This window comes from Dasypus novemcinctus, chromosome X (assembly GCF_030445035.2).
Source record: "Dasypus novemcinctus isolate mDasNov1 chromosome X, mDasNov1.1.hap2, whole genome shotgun sequence".
Taxonomy (NCBI): domain Eukaryota; kingdom Metazoa; phylum Chordata; class Mammalia; order Cingulata; family Dasypodidae; genus Dasypus; species Dasypus novemcinctus.
Genome location: NC_080704.1, coordinates 129,247,433 through 129,266,337, shown reverse-complemented (window position 1 = coordinate 129,266,337; position 18,905 = coordinate 129,247,433). Strand labels below are relative to the sequence as shown.

Here is an 18,905-nt window from a genome sequence, read left to right as displayed (position 1 = left end):
GTATAGATGTGGGGTGGGCACATCTATACGGAGAAATAGAGTATGGATTAGAGTGGACTTACTGATATTCTCTTCATGAACAATTGTGATTAGTAATCCAAGAAAATGTGGCACTGATGTGGAGAAAGTGGCCTCAGTAGCTGCTAAGGGTAGGGAGAGGGAAGAAGACATATGATGTGGGGGCATTTTCAGGACCTGTTGTGGTCCTGGGTGGTACTGCAGGGACAGATACTGGACATTGTATGTCCTGCCATGGCCCACTGGGTGGACTGGGGGAGAGTATAAACTACAATATAAACCATTATCCATGTGGTGCAGCAATGCTCCAAAATGTATTCACCAAATGCAATGAATGTCCCATGATGATGAAAGAGGTTGTTGATGATGTGGGAGGAGTGGGGTGAGGGGAGTGGAGGTATATGGGGATGTCTTATATTTTTTGAATGTAACATTTTAAAAAAATGAAGGAAAAAATAAAATAAAATACCAAAAAACCTACAAAAACAAACAAACAAACAAAAAGGTCTGTGGCTCTCTGCTCCTCCTTAGGGTCTGACAGACTCAAGTGGCCTCTTCCAATGTCAGTCTGCCAGGGACTCCAAATCCCGGCCCAGGACGACTCAGTTTTCCAGAGAATTTTTTCCCTCTAACTAGGGTTAACCATTCCCTGGCTAAAGCCAGGCTCTGGCCTGCCTGTTTCTGAGTTTGCACACCACTGGTAGTCATGACGCCTGTAACACGGAGGTGATAAGCTCCCAAGTCTCAGGCTGACACTGCCCTCTCCTGCATCCTCCACTCCTATGCCAGGGGCAAGGGAATTGAAAAAAAGATTTTAACCTAGTCTAAGAACAAGCCCCTGGACTTCTGGTGGATAAATCATGAGCCAGGAGGAGAGACCTTAGTTCAAATCCCAGCTTTATTACTCATTAGCTAGGTGAGTGTTGGGCTAGTAAATTACCTCATTTCTCCTCATTATAAAATAGGAATGATAATAGTACTTACTGGATAGGATTGATAGAAAGGATTAATTAGGGTAATACAACAGGATAACAAACTGCCTTGCACATATTAAATGACCAATAAATGGTATTTATTATCATGATTATAATCTCTCAGTCCCAGAAAAGCCTTCCCTTCCTTCAGCTCTCCTGACATATTTTGTTCCCCTCTTAATCCCTGTCAGAAGCATCCCCAACTGGTAGCACCACATAGTGACTGTAATCAACAGCACTGAATTATATATTTGAATGTGGCTAAAAGGGGAAATTTTAGGGTGTATATACGTTAGTAGAATGAAAATTTAAAAAACAATAACATAGGACTGTGCAACACAAACAGGAAACCCTAATGTAAACCATGGACTATAGTAAATAATACAATTATAATATTCTTTCATCAATTGTAACAAAGGCACCACACTATGCAAGGTGTTAAAGGTGTTAATAATGGGGGGCGGTTATAGGAACCCTGTATTTTCTACACCATTTTTCTGTAAACCTACAAATTCTCTAATAAAAAAAAAATACTCCCAAAAGCCTCGGCACCAAAGGAGAGCACCTATTTACCTATACTCATTCAGATCAAGGCAACAATTGCTGAAATCAGCCAGTTAACAAATACAAATGCCATGATGCTAGGATCTGTCAAGCACTTCCAGGCACTGGACAAAGCGGTAGGAGGTGGGAATGAAGAGCAAGAATAAGTCAAAGTAGTGTCGAGTTTTTTTTACCCCAGCCTTTGAGCATATATGCATATCTCAAAATGTTAACACTGCTGTTCGAGCTGAGCTACATAGAACATGAATGCGAAGGTAAAGATGGAAGATAGTGCATTATCAAAGCAAAGTCCAGGCAATTTTCAACAGGGGATAAGTGGAAGTTTCCTTAGGACAACAGGCTGGGGATGGGGCAGGCTTGGGTGTTCTTACCTTCAGCATAGGGAGTAGGTACAACCACAGGGAACCAGGGTGCACCCAGTGGCAGTTAAGGTTCAATTCCTTTTTTTAAAAAAATGGTACTATTAACAATTGCCCATAGTTGACATTAGGTGTATTTTTTCCCACATACCACCCTACTATTGACACCTTGTATTAGTGTGATACATTTGTTATAATCCACAAAAGAACATTCTTATCCTTGTACTATTAACTATAGTCCATCGTCTGCAACAGGGCTCCCTGGGTTATACAGTCCTATGTTTTAACTATTAATTCTTACTCTAGTAACATACACAACCTGAAGTTTCCAAGTTCGGGCACAATTCTATACTCACTCACTGTGAGATCTCAAAAGCCATTCCCGGACTTCATTCATTTGTTAACAAGTATCAAGGACTTCATTCATTTGTTAACGAGTATCAAGTGCTTGCTACCTACAGGGTGCCCTGGGGATACACAAAATATGTAATCTTTTCCCACGGCAAAGAGCTTGCAACCTAGAGGAAATAGTGGATGCAAATAATTCCAATAAAAGGAAGCGCCTCCCGGGGTAGGTACAGCAAGGGTAAGCTGTGGGCATTCAGAGGGGGAGACTACTTCTGCATGGGGAGATGAGAGAAGATGTTAAAGGGTGGAAACAGAAGAACCAAAGTGTTCAGGTGGGAAAAGGTGGGGCATGTAGAGAAATGCCATGGGAAAAAAACTGGCTGGATCAGAGGGCACACATGGGCTACATTTAAAAGGTGGTATTCACCCCTAAAGCCCTTGGAACAAAATAACCATGCCCTTGGGGGTGGGGGTGGTACATGACAAGTGTGAACAGAATATCTTCAACCGTTCTGAAAGAGCTTCTCCTGGCCTAGAAAGCCCTCTGAAGTGGAATAAAGCACTCCCATTGAGGTCACCAAGGCAAAACATCTGCCTTTATCCGCCCTGTAGCTTCTTTTAGCAACCAAAAGCAACAGAGACGTGCTGGATGTAGGTCTGAAGAGACTTCTACCACTGAGGCATCTCAGTTGAGCCTTTAAGGAGCCATGGGTAGATGCTTTAGGCAGAGGTAACTGCGTGAGCAAAGGCCTCAGGATGGGAATGCGAGAGTTATTCTTTAGAGGCCTGGGGGAGGGGGACTAAGTGGATCAGAGATCAGAAAAAGGCATGCTTTGTTTGGGCCAGTTAGTATTTAACAAATTTTATTTGCCAACATTGAGAAATTGGGACATTTTACATAAAAATCTGGGGTTTAGGCTTTCCCTGAAAACTGGGCCCACATTTTTACATGACCTCCATTGTTGGAGATGGGCTTGCCATAGCCTCCACCACCTCCTTCTATTTCTTTCAGCTATCCATATTTAGATGTTAATCACATTTTGTACGCACAGTGCAATTAGCCCTCTAGAATGCCTTCTAAAGCCATGATGGCTCAGAATATATTTGCAAACTTATTTTTTTGGGGATGTTATCTGGCTCCCTACTTCCTCTTTTTCATGCTACTTCCAAGTTCCTGTAGGCATTTGATGGTGCTACTCCTTATATAGATGGTCCCTGTGGAACAAGGGTGGCAAAGTTCTAAGGGATACATGCCAGGTCAAAGAGTTCAGCCCTTCTTTTCTAGGTACAATAAAGAAGGATGCAGCACCAGAAGATTTCAAGAAAATTCCTCTGGCAGAAGTCTGTGGGCTGGGCTGGAGGGGAATGAAGGGAGTACTGACCCTTGAGACAGGCTACTTGGGCTTAAATTCCAGCTCGGTTACTAGATGGGTGAACTAGGGCAGGTGATGGAACCTTTCAGTTACTTGGTTTTCTCATCTGTAAAATGGGGTTGATTATAACAGTAGCCACCTTGTTGTTGTAAGAATTAAATGAGATAATGAATATAAAGTACCTTGCACAGGGCCTGCTACATATTAGTGCTCAATGCTTATGATCATTTTCAGAATGAATCCTGGAGGCCAATCAGAGGATTTTTGCAATAGCCTAGGTGTGAGCTGACAAAGGTCCTAGTCTAGGGCAGGGGCAGTGATAAAAGGAAAGACCAGTGTGTGTGGGGGGGATGTGTGTATATGTAGGGCACTTGGAAGGAAGAAACAACTAGGCTCAAGGCTGGCTGGATGTGGGGGAAGAGGAAGACTCAAAGACAACTTCTAGACATTCTAAAGAGGAAAACTCTGGGAAGAAAGTTTTAGAGAAAGGATAAAGCAGTTTGAAATGTATTAAATTAGGGGAGAAAGTGGAGAGAGATGATAGCCAAATGGCAATGGTCAGCTGACAGTGGGACATATGGGATCAGGAGAGGTGTCAGGGCTGGAGATGTTGAATGGAGCACGAGAAGCCATGACAGGGGGTGGGCCCACTGCAAGGTAATGGATGAAGCAACTGGGTCCAGTTCAGCAGAAGCAAGCCTGAGGTATGAAGCATCTGGTCAGGCTGGGCATCTCTACTGGGATAGGATGGGGCCTTTGCTCGGTCACAGACCAGGTGTATTTTGCTCAGTCAGCGGTGCCACTCGGATACCACCTTTGGTCCTTCAGTTTATGTACTTTCGTTTCAAATGCTGACCTGGCCCAATCCTGCTTACCATGTGAGCCTTGATAGGGTCAAAGTCCATTGGGGTACACCAACAAATTAGATAATTTAGATGAAATGAACAAATTCCTAGAAACACACACACTACCTATCCTGACTCAAGAAGAAATAGGAGTTCTCAAAGACCAATTACAAGTAAAGAGATTGAATCAGTCATGAAAAACCTCCCAACAAGGAAAAGCTCAGGAACAGATGGCTTCACAGGTGAATTCTACCAAACATTCCAAGAATTAATACCAACTGTGCTCAAATTTTGCAAACAACTGAAGAGGAGGGAACACTTCCTAACTCATTCTATGAGGCCAACAACACCCTTATACCAAAGCCAGATAAAGATACCAGAAGAATAGAAAATTACAGACCATTATCTCCTATGCATACATATGCAAAAATCCTCACCAAAATACTATCAAAATGAATACAATAGCATATTAAAAGAATTATGCACCATGATCAAGTGGGAGTTATCCCTGTTCTGGAAAGTTGATACAACAGAAGAAAATCAATTAATGTAATAAACCACATTAACAGAATGAAGGAAGAAAACCCCACATGATCCTCTCAATTGATGCAGAAAAGGCAGTTTACAAAATAGAGTTCCATTTCTTAATAAAAACACTTCAAGAGATAGGAAGAGAGGGAAACTTCCACAACATGATAAAGGGTGAATATTAAAAAACCCACAGTTAACATCATACTTAATGGTGAAAAACTGAAAGCTTTCCCTCTAAGATCAGAAACACAAAGGTGCCCACTTATCCAAGAGGGATTTAATATCCAGAATATATTAAGAAATCCTCCAACTGAATAATAAAAAGACAAACAACCCATTTAAAAAATGGGCAAAAACTTGATAAATGGCCAAAAAGCACATGAAAAGAAGAGCAACATCATTAGTCATTAGTGAAATGCAAATCAAAACCACAAGGAAATATCATTTTAAACCCACTAGAATGGCTACTATTTAAAAAAACACACAGAAGAGCCCATGTACACATGTGTTGGAGAGTATGTGAGGAAATATGAATTCTCATTCATTGCTGGTGGGAATGTAAAATGGTGTAGCCGCTGTGGAAGACAGTTTGGCACTTGTTCAGAAAGTTAAGTACAGAACTACCATAAAATCCAATAATCCCATTTCTAGGTATATACCCAATAGAATTGAAAGCAGGGACTTGAACAGATATTTGCACACCGATGTTCATAGCAGCATTATTCACAATTGCCAAAAGATGGAAGCAACCCAAGTGTCCTTAACCAATGAATGGATAAATAAAATGTGGTATATATATACACACACACAATGGAACATTATTCAGCCATAAAAAGGAATGAAATCCTGATACATTCTACAACCTGGATGAACCTAGAAGACATGTTGACTGAAGCCAGACACAAAAGGACACATTTTGTATGCGCTCACTGATTTCAAACAATTAGAACAGGCAAACTCATAGTCAGAATCTAGAACATAAGTTACCAGGGGACAGGGTGAGGATAGAGAATGGGAAGTTAAGGCTTAAAATGCAAAGGGCTCCTATTTGGAATGATGGTAATGGATGGTGGTGATGGTAGCACAGTGTTAGGAATGCAACTAACAGCATTGAAATATATATCTGAATATGATTAAAACGGGAAATGTTAGATTGTATATATGTATAACAGAATAAATTTTTTAAAAAATCCATGGACTTACACTACCCAAAAAGTGAACCGAGTTCATCTACAGACTCTAATTAATACTATAATTATAAAAAAGGGTTACCAACAATTGCTAGCAAAAGTTGTTGTTGGGGTGGTTATGGGAATCCGGTATTCTGTGCATGATTGTTCTGTAAACCTACAACTTCTCCAATAAAGAAAAAAAAAAGGCTGGTATTTGGGTTTATATTTGATGAAATGTAGATACCTAATATAGGTAACAGGGGAGGGTGTCAGGCAGAGGTGTGAGGGGTCCAAGCTTGTGCCTAGAGCCTCCCTCTTGATCCTTTCAGGCGGCTACTGGGTTCCACGCTCCCACATTCTCACCCACTCCCTGGATTTTCAGGGCAGTGGTCCCCAGCTTGTCTCCCTCTCTCTTCCACATGCACCCATCCAGAGAAGCATTTTTTTTATTCCCTCAGGACTTCCCATCCCTTATCAGGGAGGGGCCTGCAGATGAATCAGCTAAATCAATCTCTATCAATATTTACCCTTCCTACTTGCCTTAATACACTAAGTGCTGCCCCCAGCCTCTTCTGGACAGGTGTTTGGACTGCAAGGATGAAAAGGCCAGGACCTACTGGAAGAGTTTGAGCTAAGATGCCCTGAAGTGTGGAGAAGGAGATTTGGGGTAAGGTGGTCTTGGGGTCTGTGGAAGCACACCAGGTAGGGGGCAGCTCATTCCATTTGTGCACAGGACTGACCCCTACCCCCCTCTTCCTGCCAGAAAGCATTCTACCAAAACATGCACATGCATACTTTACCTCTCCATTCGCTAGCATGCCAGCCAGGTGCCAAGGCAAGAAAAAGAAAAAAGGAATAAAATGAGTGTAAGCATGGTAAAGGGCTAAGATAGTTAAGTAAGACTTCTGATTATTGTCATTAATGTTCAAAAGAGTTCCAACCTGATGTGGCATTCAAGGGGCAATTGTATGTCTCTCTAGAGCAGGGATTCTTAACCTTTTTTGTTCCATGGCCCCCTTTGCCAGTCAGGTGAAAACATAGTCCACACTATAGTGTGTATCATTTAATAAATATATCATACCCACACCAACACATCCCACAAGAATAATTTTTTTTAAGTCAAATTCAAGCTCATTGACCCCCTGTTAAAAACCCCTGGTCGAGAGCAAAGCCAAGCCTATTAGGAGGAGACATTCAGACAAAGTGGCCTCAGCATGGGGGCTGAGATTTGTGGCTGGTTATCCAAAAGATACCTGATATTGATTTGCTTCCTGAAGGGCAGTGCAATAGGGGAAAGCCAATGGAATGCAAATGTCACTATTAAGTGCATGCACTTCAGAGCAGCGTGGTTTCCCTGCAAAGGTCTCTCATTACAAATTCTGCTGGCAAACCTGCTCCCCAGGGGCAGGCACTGTCATTACAGCTCTCTCTGCTTGGAGAATTTGGATTGTGAACTTTGAAGGAAGTGTCCCACAAAATTTAGGGTTAGCTTGTTTCTAGGCCCCTTATACTCCAAACTGAAGATGTTATTTCAAGCAGGAATTATAAGGTTATTAACTGGGCAGACATCGCCCACGCCAAGGCTCCAGTACCCACAGTGCTCACTCCTCATTTACTGCAGCGACATCTAATGGCCAGAGAAAGTAAGTTGGAATGGGCCTTCCTTTTTCCTTCTGGCATTAATTCAGATGGATCTTCTGTAACTGATAGGATCCATATCAGTGTATTAAAACTGTAGCTTGACTTATATTAGAAATTTAAATATTTTACATATTATGTGTCCTCAAAACTGATTTGAAATTCCTATGGGGTGAATTAATGAAAAATAAAAATATACTGTAATAAATAACTAATAAAATATTTCTTAAAACCAGTGCTATATATGGGCTAAGAAATGAAACTTTGAATTATTATTAAAAAAATAAAAGCAGCCTGCGGTTCTGTTTTGTGGGTTGGTTACCCCTGAAAAATACCACTTTGACCATGACTCTAAGAATTTACTTCTTATATCTTTGGAAGGCATTTATGAATTTATTCATAATTGGATGCTGATCATTTTTGTGAAAATGGTACAATTACTTTGGATTTTTTAAAATAACCATCATGACTTTGCATTTATTTGAAAATTTCTTCTGGAAGTTGGGTATGTACTATCTAGATGGTTTTCACACAAGGGAAAGGATTATCAATATTACCCCCCAAATACCCATTTCTAGTTTAACTTACCCTAGTTTATAGTAGATTATTGTGGTAAGGATACCTTCCAAGGTCAAATGTAGCTTTGGCTAGATTCCCCCAGAGGAGGCTACTGTTCTAGCTCCCAAGAGGAGAAAAGGAAGCTAAAAGTTTATGGAGAAGACTGAAACCCTCACCTCCATGTTTAGGTGGAGCTTCACCTGAAACCCCCTTTCTCAGTGACTCTTCTCTCCCCACCTCCACTCTCCAGTTCAAGGTCCTGGTTTTAGACAGGCCTGCTATGGAGAAGAAGCTGAGCTCATCAAACTTTGAACTATGCATAAGGAACACTAATAAATTATAAGAGGTGGTAGAAAGTGCTGGAGAGAAACCCCTAGCTCCACTATTTCCAAAAGTGATCCCTAAAGCATGGGAGTCAGTGATATAAATATCCTTTGTTTCACCTATCTTCTGATGATCAACTAGGAAATGCCTACTATTCTCACTCCCAAAGGTAAGAGAGATTCTTAGGGCCGGAATTTTAAAATCTGGAATAAAAGAAAAAACAAAACCTGTAGTATATCATACCTCCTTCCCACTTCACCTCCTTATTTTTTTGAAGCTTTCTTTTTTAAAAAGAGCATTGTCGCCATATAAAGAAAACACTTTTTCTAAGGGTTGAACCATAAAAAAGTGTCAAATATTGGCAATTTCATGTGGTCAACCTAATGAAAGGAGACTGAAACTGAAGGACTGAAGATATACTGTCTTCCTGAATAAAAGACTGCCTATTTTACCTAAATTATTCCTAGCTTATGGGCATACCATAATTCCAATAAAAATCACAAGGTATGTAATGTGAGGAGTTGGTGGTGGGGTGTTGTATAGGAATCCTGTATGGTACGCATAATGGTTTTGTTAACTCACAACTTCTCAGATAAGAACAAAACAAAACAAAAAATCACAAAATCATATTACAGTTCATCAGGAAGAATAAGTGGAAATGTTGAAGAGCAATGAGGAGGGATATGCCCTCCCAGATATAAAAATGTATCCCCAAACCGCAGTAATTGAAATAGTGTGGTACTGGCACAAGAACAGACTGACAGATCAACAGAACAGAATACACAGGCCAGGACAGGATATACAAACATTTAGTATATGGTAAAAGTCATATTGTAAAGTGGTAGAGAAAAGAAAGATTATTCAAAAACTGGTGCTGAAACAATTGCTACGCTATTTTTAAAAAAAAGTTAGATCATTGGTTCATGTCATATCCCAGATAAATTCTAAATGTATTAAAGCATTAAGTGTACAAATTATAAAAAAAGGTATTAAAAATCATATAAGTGACTAATAAGTCTGTGAGATGAGAAAGGCCTTTTAAGCAGAAAAGCAAAGTTAAAAACAAACAAAAAAATATATAATTGCATAAAAATTTTAAAAATATACACAACAACAATATTACCACATAAGCAGAATTAGAAGCCATATGTTAAACTGGGAAAAACCTGGGCAATGTACAACCAAAGGCAGATTGATATATGAAAAATGTGCAACTTCACTTACAATCAATGAACCTCAAAACAATGTGCTACCATTTTTCAGTTATTAGTTCACAATGATTTAAATAATTAATGTTGATGAGTATTTAGGAGATAAACCACTCTTACTGCTGGTACAAGTGTAAATTTATAACCTTTCTGGAATGCAAATTTCATTAAAAGCCCTAGACTTATTTATATCTTGTGAGAAGGAAATCAATTTCTAGGAACATAGTCTACAGGTATTATCATAGATGTGAAAAAATACTGATGTTCAATGCAATGTTATTATACTGAAGAATTAGAAACAGCCTAAATAGTAAAAAATCAAGAAATTGTTAAATGTTTATGACACGTCCATGACAGAATATTATGCGATGATGTTAAAAGATGTTCTCAAAAATCAATGGCCTGGGTCTATAACTATTATGTACAAAAAAAGCAGGATACTGATTTTTATATATAATATGGACACAGTTTTGTAAAAACATAACCTTATATGAATCATATAAATATATTTATTTATATACACATAAATTTATACATACACATACAAACATGAAAGAAAAACTATTAATCATTATAATCCATGGGTGTTAGGCTTATGGGTAATTATTGTTTTCTTTTTTGTACTTTTCCGTATCTCCCAAATTTTCTCTACTCTATGTGCATGATTTTTAAAATGAGAAATAATGGCTTTTATAAACAAGCCCTCTAAATTTGCATCTATCTTATAATCACAACAGTCTGACAATTACTTATCTGTTTGGACAAGGACAAGAATGGAACACAACCCAGACAGATGAAGAGTTTGATGGGCTGGAGTGGCAGAATTGGGTGTAATTGTGATGTATGTTATTATAAAGGCAGCTTTTCTTTGTGGGCTGGGATAGGTACCTTCAGGCTTTTGAGTGCTGAGGTAGGCAATGGCCTGGACCAAACCAGAAAACTACCAAGGGGAAGCCAGGTCATTGAGATAGCAGAGGGACAAATTGGAGTCAGCTGGAAAAACCAACTCAGCTGGGAGCGAGCGTTTAAAATTTGGCTTAGCTGACTTTAAATAAATTTCCATGCAGCTCTTCAGGAGTATGTGGAGTGTATACATTAAGATTTTCCCAGAAGGGACCATGGAGGCAGGCAAGCCTGAAGAAGTGGCTTATTAAAGGAGGTTACGGGAGAGTGAGCAGGGTTGAGGGATGATGCAAAGTGGCAGCCGCATTTGGATCCTGAGCCTGCCCCCGCTGTTCAGATGTAGCTGTAAGCCCCCAGCTTTATTTGAACATTGAGTTTTCTTTTTTTCTTTTCCTTGTTTTTTGTTTTGTTTTGTTTTTTACCAAAAGTGGCTTATTCTAGGCTATGCCAATTATTCACTTTGAAGCCTCTGCTACCAGGCTTTTGCCTCTGTGGTCTGTAGAGGAAATGTGAATTTTCCCAGGTAATGATGAAAATGCATGGCCAATGCCATTCAAACACGGACCTATTTAAAATGCCAATTACTTCCACCGCAATGGAATCAGGCACTTTGGGACCATTGTCATCTATAGTTCCTGGCTTATTTTAGTTCTATCGAGTCTGTTTCAGTGAAGTAAGAAGCAGTTGTGAAAGCAAACGAGTGCTGCGTCCTCACTGGGGAGGCAGCAAGGAAAGGGAGTGCTGGCTCCTTCTACTCCCAGTTGGTCTTGGAGGAAGGAGAACCACAAGTGAAGCAATGGGTGGTGGCAGCTACCAAGAACAGAGGAAAGACAACTGGGTCTCATCCAGAGGCTGGATAAAAGATGGACAGCAGAGTACGGGAGGTGGCTCAGGCCAGCACAACAGTCCTGAGGTCGGCAGAAGAAACTCCATGGAGTGGGGGTCTGCACAGTGTTTGTATGAGTAGCAACAATCTCCTTGGAAACCTGGCATCACTCAGGGTCAGTGTCCCTTGCGGGTGTTATTCACCCACTAAAACTTCAAGGCATTCCCCCACACCCCACTGCCACTGCGTGCGCGTGCGCGCGCGCGCGCGCGCACACACACACACACACACACACACACACACACAGCCCCTTACCTGCATCTTTCTCTTCACAGTGTCAAAGGGAAAAGAGAGGGTCTGGGTCACTGTAGCAGCCAGGCAGACATTGGCAAAGTTCTGGAGGAGAGAGAACCGATCTCGAGGTCCCTTCCAGATTTTCTCCAGGTTCATGTAAACTAGAAGGGAGCCAGCAGAGAATGGGAGAGCACCTGCAAAACGAGGCCAAGAGGAGGCTGCTGATGTCTCGGGAAAACACTGGCTTGAGAACGTAAGTGTCTGTGGGGAATCCAGGGAAGGTAAACAGGAGGGGCTCCGGGCTAATTAAGATCACTCTCAACTGAAGGAGCATGAGTGAACATTCTTGGGTGATGATAATGTTCTATATTTTGAGGGTTTGTGTCATTTGTCAAAATGCATCAAACGGTTCACTGAAGGGTTGTGCATTTTACCACATGTAGATTTTACTTAAAAAACAAACAATTACTGAGTTCTAGTTAATGACACACATGTTGAAGAATTTAGGGATAAGGTGTACTGATGTTTGCAACTTAGAGTGACATCATCAAAAAATAAGATGGATTTGACAGCAGGTGTTGTACCTCCAGCACCTAAAACCAGGCCTGTCACATAGTAGGTGTTCAATAAATATATTTTTGGAATGAATAAATGAATGAAGAGATATGCTTTTAAAACATCTTTCCATATTACTCAATAGTCTTCAAAACATCCTTTTTAATGACCACATAGTATTCCATTCCAGTATAATTTACCATTCCTATTGCCCTGTTGCCAGGCAATTAGGTTGTTTCCTTTTTTTAAAAAAAATAGTAACCATGCTGTGGTGAAAATAAAATAAGATGGACTGATAAGTGGCTAGATACATGATAAAGCAAATAAAGCAAAATGTTAATTGTAGGATCTAGGTGGTAGGTATATGGATGTTTGTGCAATGATTCTTTCAACTTTTTTGTAGGGTTGAAATTAATTAAAAAATACAATGTTGAAAAAAATCACTCAAGTTTTGGAGGCTAAGAGGGACTGGTCTCTAACTGAGAAGGAAACATTCTGTGCAAACCAGAAAGTGAGGGACTCTCGGCAGTGGAAGGTTACTTGTACTCACCTTTGGGAATGATGTGGTCATATCAGGGCCCAGTGGTTACCCTGTAATGTATGTATCATCACCTTTCTAGGGAAAAGATGGTGAGCAAGTAAGGCAAGTAAGACAGTAGGCAGCATTTTCACAAGCTTTCAGACACTTTGGGAACCTTCCTAAGTTTACGGAGGGACTTAATTTCTTCCTCAAAATGTGATTTAACAGAGGGGATAACACAAGTAGGACTGCCTGTCTTCAGAAAAATGTAATATTTATTTAGTAAACATTCAAAATAACTCACCAAGCCCCATTTACCTTCATTTGGAAAACATTTGTGGAGCTTATAGGCTAGTGCTGGGCTCTATGCCAGGTGCTGGGAATACAAAGAAAACTGGACTAATTCCCATCCTGGAGATGCTCACCATTTAGCAGAGGAGACAGCTAGGGACAAACGAATAAAGATGGCACCCCTTATATATGTCATAATAGTTGGCTCTACAAAGTGCTTTAGGTACAAAAGGATAAGAGTGATTAATTTTGCCTAGGGGAATCAGGGAGGATTTCACAGAAGATAGAACTTTTGAACCAGGGCTTGAGGAATGAGTAGGAGTTTATCAGATACTAAGAGATTGGAAAGCCTTTCCAGGCAGAGGGGACAGCCTGTACAAAGGCATGCCATTATGAAAGTTTTACCCTGTAGCTCAGAAGGAGCCACTGAACGCATCTAAGGAGGGCAGTGAAACAATCAAATTTCACAGGGTAGACTGGAGCAGGAGAGGTGAAAGCTTCTTGCAAAAGTCTAGGGGAGAGATGATGAAGGCATAGCCTAAGGTAGAGGAAAGGAGGCCAGAGAAGAAAGGATAGACGTGAAAGTTAAAAGAGGCCAAATTGCCAGGACTTGGTAACCATCTGAAGTGGGAGTGGAGTTAAAGGAGGAGTTGGTGAAAGGAAAGAAGTATCATTTACTAGGGAATACAGGAGGAAGAGCAGGTTTGAGACAAACAAGGCTATCAGGTTTAGTCTTGTGTTTGCTGTGCCTATGAAGCATCTAGGTGAAGGTGTCCAATTGCAGGTAGATATTCATGCTGCCATTGGGAGTTGGTACAGGTCAGTGGTTAAGAGAGAGGGCTTTGGCATTACACAGCTAGGTTCCTCCACTTTCTATCTATGTGACCTTTAGCAAGTCACTTAACCTCTCTAAGGAGCTATTTCCTCATCTGTAAAATGAGGCTGCAAGAAGAGACTATCTACATGGGGAGCAGATATGTCTCAAGAGACTGAGTGCCTGCTTCCCACATGGGATGTCCTGGGTTCAGTGTCCAGTGCCTCCTAAAAACAAACAAGCAAACAAAAAAACCAACTCAGGGGAGCCAATTGTGGTTCAGTGGTTGAACACTGGCTTTCCACATGAGGTCCCAGGTCTAATCCCTGGCCCTGGTACCTAAAAAAAAAAAAAGAGAGAGAGAGAAAGAGAGAGAGACTGTTTGCAAAGTATGCAGCATGGTATCTGGTACATAATAAGCACATACTCCAGATTAGTCATTGTCATGAGCCTGGGATTCGACAGAATATTCTGATGCTTGTTTAAGCCACGAGCTTAGATGAGGCCATCTAGGGAGGAGAAGAGGGTGAAAAGAAAGCTAAGGCAGAGGGTGAAATGAAAGCTAAGGAAGGAGTCCAAGGGAAGAGTCATATGGGAGGGAGGCTGGCAGTGTCAGATGAACCAGATGAGCCAGATATACAGGAGCTGCCAAAGAGGTAGGAAGATATCCAACAGATGGTGGGGTCCTAGGAGCCAACTTTCCAGAAGAAGGGGTGAGCCATCTTACCAACTGCCACAACGAAGGGATCAGATAAGGGCTGAAAGTTTGCTGGATTTGGCAATTAGGGTAACATGTGTATATGTGTGTAGCCCTGGCAAAGGTTACCAAGGCCACAGAAGGGACTGTTCACACCCTGGTACTCAGATATATACGTCTGCACACTCAAGACGCCTTCCTGCAGTCAGATGGGGGAGTGTTTAGGATTGTTTCCCTACCAGTTTGTGTGCTGAACCATACCCACTCTCTGCTCTACTCCCCCTCCCTGGGATGCGACTGGCCAAAGTTAGGAGAGGGGTGTATGACTCTGGAAGAGAACGAAGTTAACTGGCTCTATGTGGATTGAATCCATACAACTACAATCTAAGTAAAACATATTTTTTACTAGTCAGAAGCAAAGGTCCACAATACATTCCTTTTTTTTTTTTTTTTAGGTACCCAGGGCCAGGGATTGAACCTGGTGCTCAACCACTGAGCCACATCGACTTCATACATTCTTGTATATTGAAGAACACAACTTTTGCTTGGACAAGGGGGAAAGTTGCATCTTACCTAAGACAGTGAGGGAAACCCCTCGATAAAGGGCCAGGAATCCTTCCTGTTGGTACACGGTAGAGAAAGCGTGGAGGATCCCTCTGTAAGATGGTTCCACTAGGTTCTGCATAATCAGCCGGGTTTTGATGAGGTCTGATGGATAGGTCACGACAGTAGAAACCATGCCTGCAAGAGTCCCTGCCATAATGGAGCTCCACTGGGAAATATGGCCCAGGTCATCCGTGAACAGCACGACAAACCTGGGAGGAAAGCCCAGGGGAATCAGCTATGAATTCGGCTAGAGGGCAACATTTTCCAGCATTTCAACGTGCTTTGCAAAGTGAAAATTATGATACTAATGTGTGAGGATGAATGAAGAACGAATTTAATTCCACTTGATTTCCATTACGCTAGTTAGCTCTAAGGAAGAGCTGCCTAATCTTCTTCATTATAGCCACCCTAAGTTTAATCATTTTTCACTTCTGTTTAATCATTTTCTCTTATCTGCCTAACTGTCAAGCCTGGCTTGCCTATGGGGTGCACAAAGGTATTGGCAAACAGCGAACCATAATGTGCCCCTTTGGTTCTGTTCAAACTTAAAAGGAACGAAGTGGCTTGAAATAATGACTTTGAGCCTCCCCCATAATTGGTGTTTTAAACTATATTGGTTTAATAATTCTAAGAGAAGATGCTCTGCCACACAAGTTATCAGGGAAATGACACATAAAAGCAAGATGCTATTTCTCATCCAGCAGACTGGCAAAGATGAAAAGGTCTGATATTATCAAGTGATAGTGAGGATGTGTGGAAACAGGAACTCTCACCCACTGCTGGTAGAGGTGTAAACTGGTTTGGCCACTTTGGAGTAGCCAGTAAAATTGAAAAGACACCTACCTTCACCTCCAGCAATTCCACTTCTGGGGGCATATCCTAGAGCCACTCTTGCTCTTTCATATGAAGACATATACAAGGATATGAACTGTTGCAACCATGAAAACTCCATTGGTAGGGGAAAGGATAAATTTGTGGTACAGTCATACAATGGAGACTACACTTATCCCTTACACATCATGGGGTTAGGGTGTGATGCCCATGTGATCTGGAAAACCCATGTAAAATTTTTTGGCTCTCCCTTTGTACCAGAGAAGTCTGAATTTTTCCTTTTTCTTTTATGGGGTGTTTATAGCTCCTTATTGTAAAATTTGGGTTAAGTGTTATATAATACTATACATATATTTTATGCATTTCTGAGTTTCTAAACTTTTTCTGTCATCTGCTGGCCTTTGTGTGCCATCTACAGCTTCCACAAAACTTCCCCAAAATTCCCATTTAATTTCTCATGGCAATCCACGATGTAGCGAAACTGCGGTGGAAAGTTGTGATGTGGAAGGGATAACTGTATGCAGTAAAAACGAATGAACTTGGAGGTATGTGTATCAACACAGATAAATCATAATAGGTGAAGAAGGTCAACCACCACACCAGGGATCCAAGAGTGCCTACAACTGAAAGCAGGAGAATTGCATCCAGCATCCATGTGGAATCTAAGCCCCCTCTTGACATAGATGTGGAGTGCACACAACCATTCTAAGGTCCACAGGATGGAGGAATAGAGTATGGATTAGAGTGGACTTACTGATATTCTATTCATGAACTATTGTGATTAGTAATTGAAGAAAATGTGGCACTGGTGTGGAGAAAGTGGCCATAGTGGCTGTTGGGAGTAGGGAGTGGGAGGAAGAGATGTGATGTGGGGGCATTTTCGGCGGTTGGAGTTGTCCTGGGTGGTGCTGTAGGGACAGTTACTGGACATTGTATGTCCTCCCATGGCCCACTGGGTGGACTGTGGGAGAGTGTGGGCTATGGTGTGGACCACTGACCATGAGGTGCAGCGGTGCTCAGAGATGTATTCACCAAGTGCAATGAATGTCTCATGATGATTGAGGAGGTTGTTGTTATGTGGGGAGGAGTGGGGTGAGGGGGGTGGGGGGTAGATGGGGACCTCATATTTTTTGAATGTAACATTAAAAAAATAAAGACAAAAATAATAAATTGCACATAAAAAATCATAATAGCAGAACGTTGAGTGTACACAGCAAGATGAAGAATGATCTATGGAGTATAACCATCTATTTAAAGTAAGAAACACCTCTACTAAATCAAACCATGGATACATGTATGTATCAAAATCAACCTCTAGGAAGGTAGAGAGGGGACAGAAGTGGGGATGAGGATGAAAAGGACTTCAGCTTTATCTGTAAGGTTTATCTCTTGCACTGAAAAAAGATACTTGAAATAAACAAAATGCTATGTGTCAATTTTGGATATTGAGTATATGGGTACTTGCTAGACTATTGTTTGTATTTCTCTGTTGCTTCAGGGTTTCAACATAACATGGCCTTGGGTGGACTTTTCCACTGTTAAAATCCCTCTTTTCAGAAGGAGTGCAGAAATCGGTATGAGGGATTTTACCTGGCATGCATTGTCTGGACAGAGGGCAAAGGAATTTTACTCCTTCTTGCTATGAGGACAGAATACAAATAGTGTTTGGAAACAAGGAAACTTGGTAATATTTTCTGCCAGAGATGTGGGGGTGGGGGGGAAGAGGGATAATGAGGGTTTTAAATAAAAGGGTAAAAGAAAATTATATCTTCTTAAAAACCAGAGCACTCCCAGTTCTTTTACTTTAAAACCTCTAAAGAGATCAAGTTCCTGCTCCCTTGGTTTGCCAGTAGGCCAGGGCCCACTGCAAGATAAATCAGAAGAATGGGTGATCTGGGCAAAACCATTGAAGTGGTCTCAGGAAGGTTCCTTTGCCCCCAGCTAAACACTTATTCAAAACATCTCCCTCAAGCTGTAGGAAATTCTGGACCTCATTGGTCAGCCTGACTTCACTGCACCAACTGACCAGTCATCTGAGTTAACCAGCTGCCTTTCTAAAAAAATCAATTTTATCGATACATATGAATAAAGCATAAATCCATACAAAGTGTACAATCAATGGTATTTGGTATAATCACATAGTTGTGCATTCACCACTTTAATCATTATTAGAACATTTTCATTATTCCAATAATAATAAACAAACAAAAAAAAGTCTTCACCTCTCAATCTCTCTATGCTTCCCCTGTCATATATAACCAACTACCTTTTAAAGATGCAGATGACTAACACTGGCCTTCACCACCCCGCCATCTGCCTCTGGGTGCAGCCTGGTGACCTTTGGCTGCCTGCACACTTGCTTTCCTCCCTCCTCTCTCCCCTGGTCAGTCAAAGTGGAAGGGAATCTTCAGAGAGGCAGAGACAACAGAAAATATGGAAATGCTTGATGGGAGGGGTGGTCTGCACCAAGCTGGACCACCCAGATGAAGGTGGGAGTCTGAAATACCAAAAGAAACACCATTCATCCTCCTTGCCTCCCTCTCACTCCCTAACCCACGTGGCCTCTTCTAGGGGCGGAATGAATTCGTAACCCAGTTGCTGCATATCTACAATGTGCCAGACTGGACTAGAACTTGGTAGAGATCATAAAAACTCA

At 41.2% G+C, this 18,905-nt stretch overlaps 1 protein-coding gene across 1 annotated transcript in view; it reads right to left on the bottom strand.

Moving 5' to 3' along the window:
- Positions 1 to 18,905, bottom strand: part of SLC25A43 (solute carrier family 25 member 43) — a 57,720-nt gene that overhangs the window by 35,134 nt on the left and 3,681 nt on the right. The window contains exons 2-3 of the mRNA XM_004482772.3: positions 15,386 to 15,627; positions 11,957 to 12,129 (exon numbers count right to left, since the gene is read on the bottom strand). Coding sequence (XP_004482829.1) covers positions 11,957 to 12,129; positions 15,386 to 15,627 — 415 coding nt within the window. The remainder of the gene's footprint in view (positions 1 to 11,956; positions 12,130 to 15,385; positions 15,628 to 18,905) is intronic.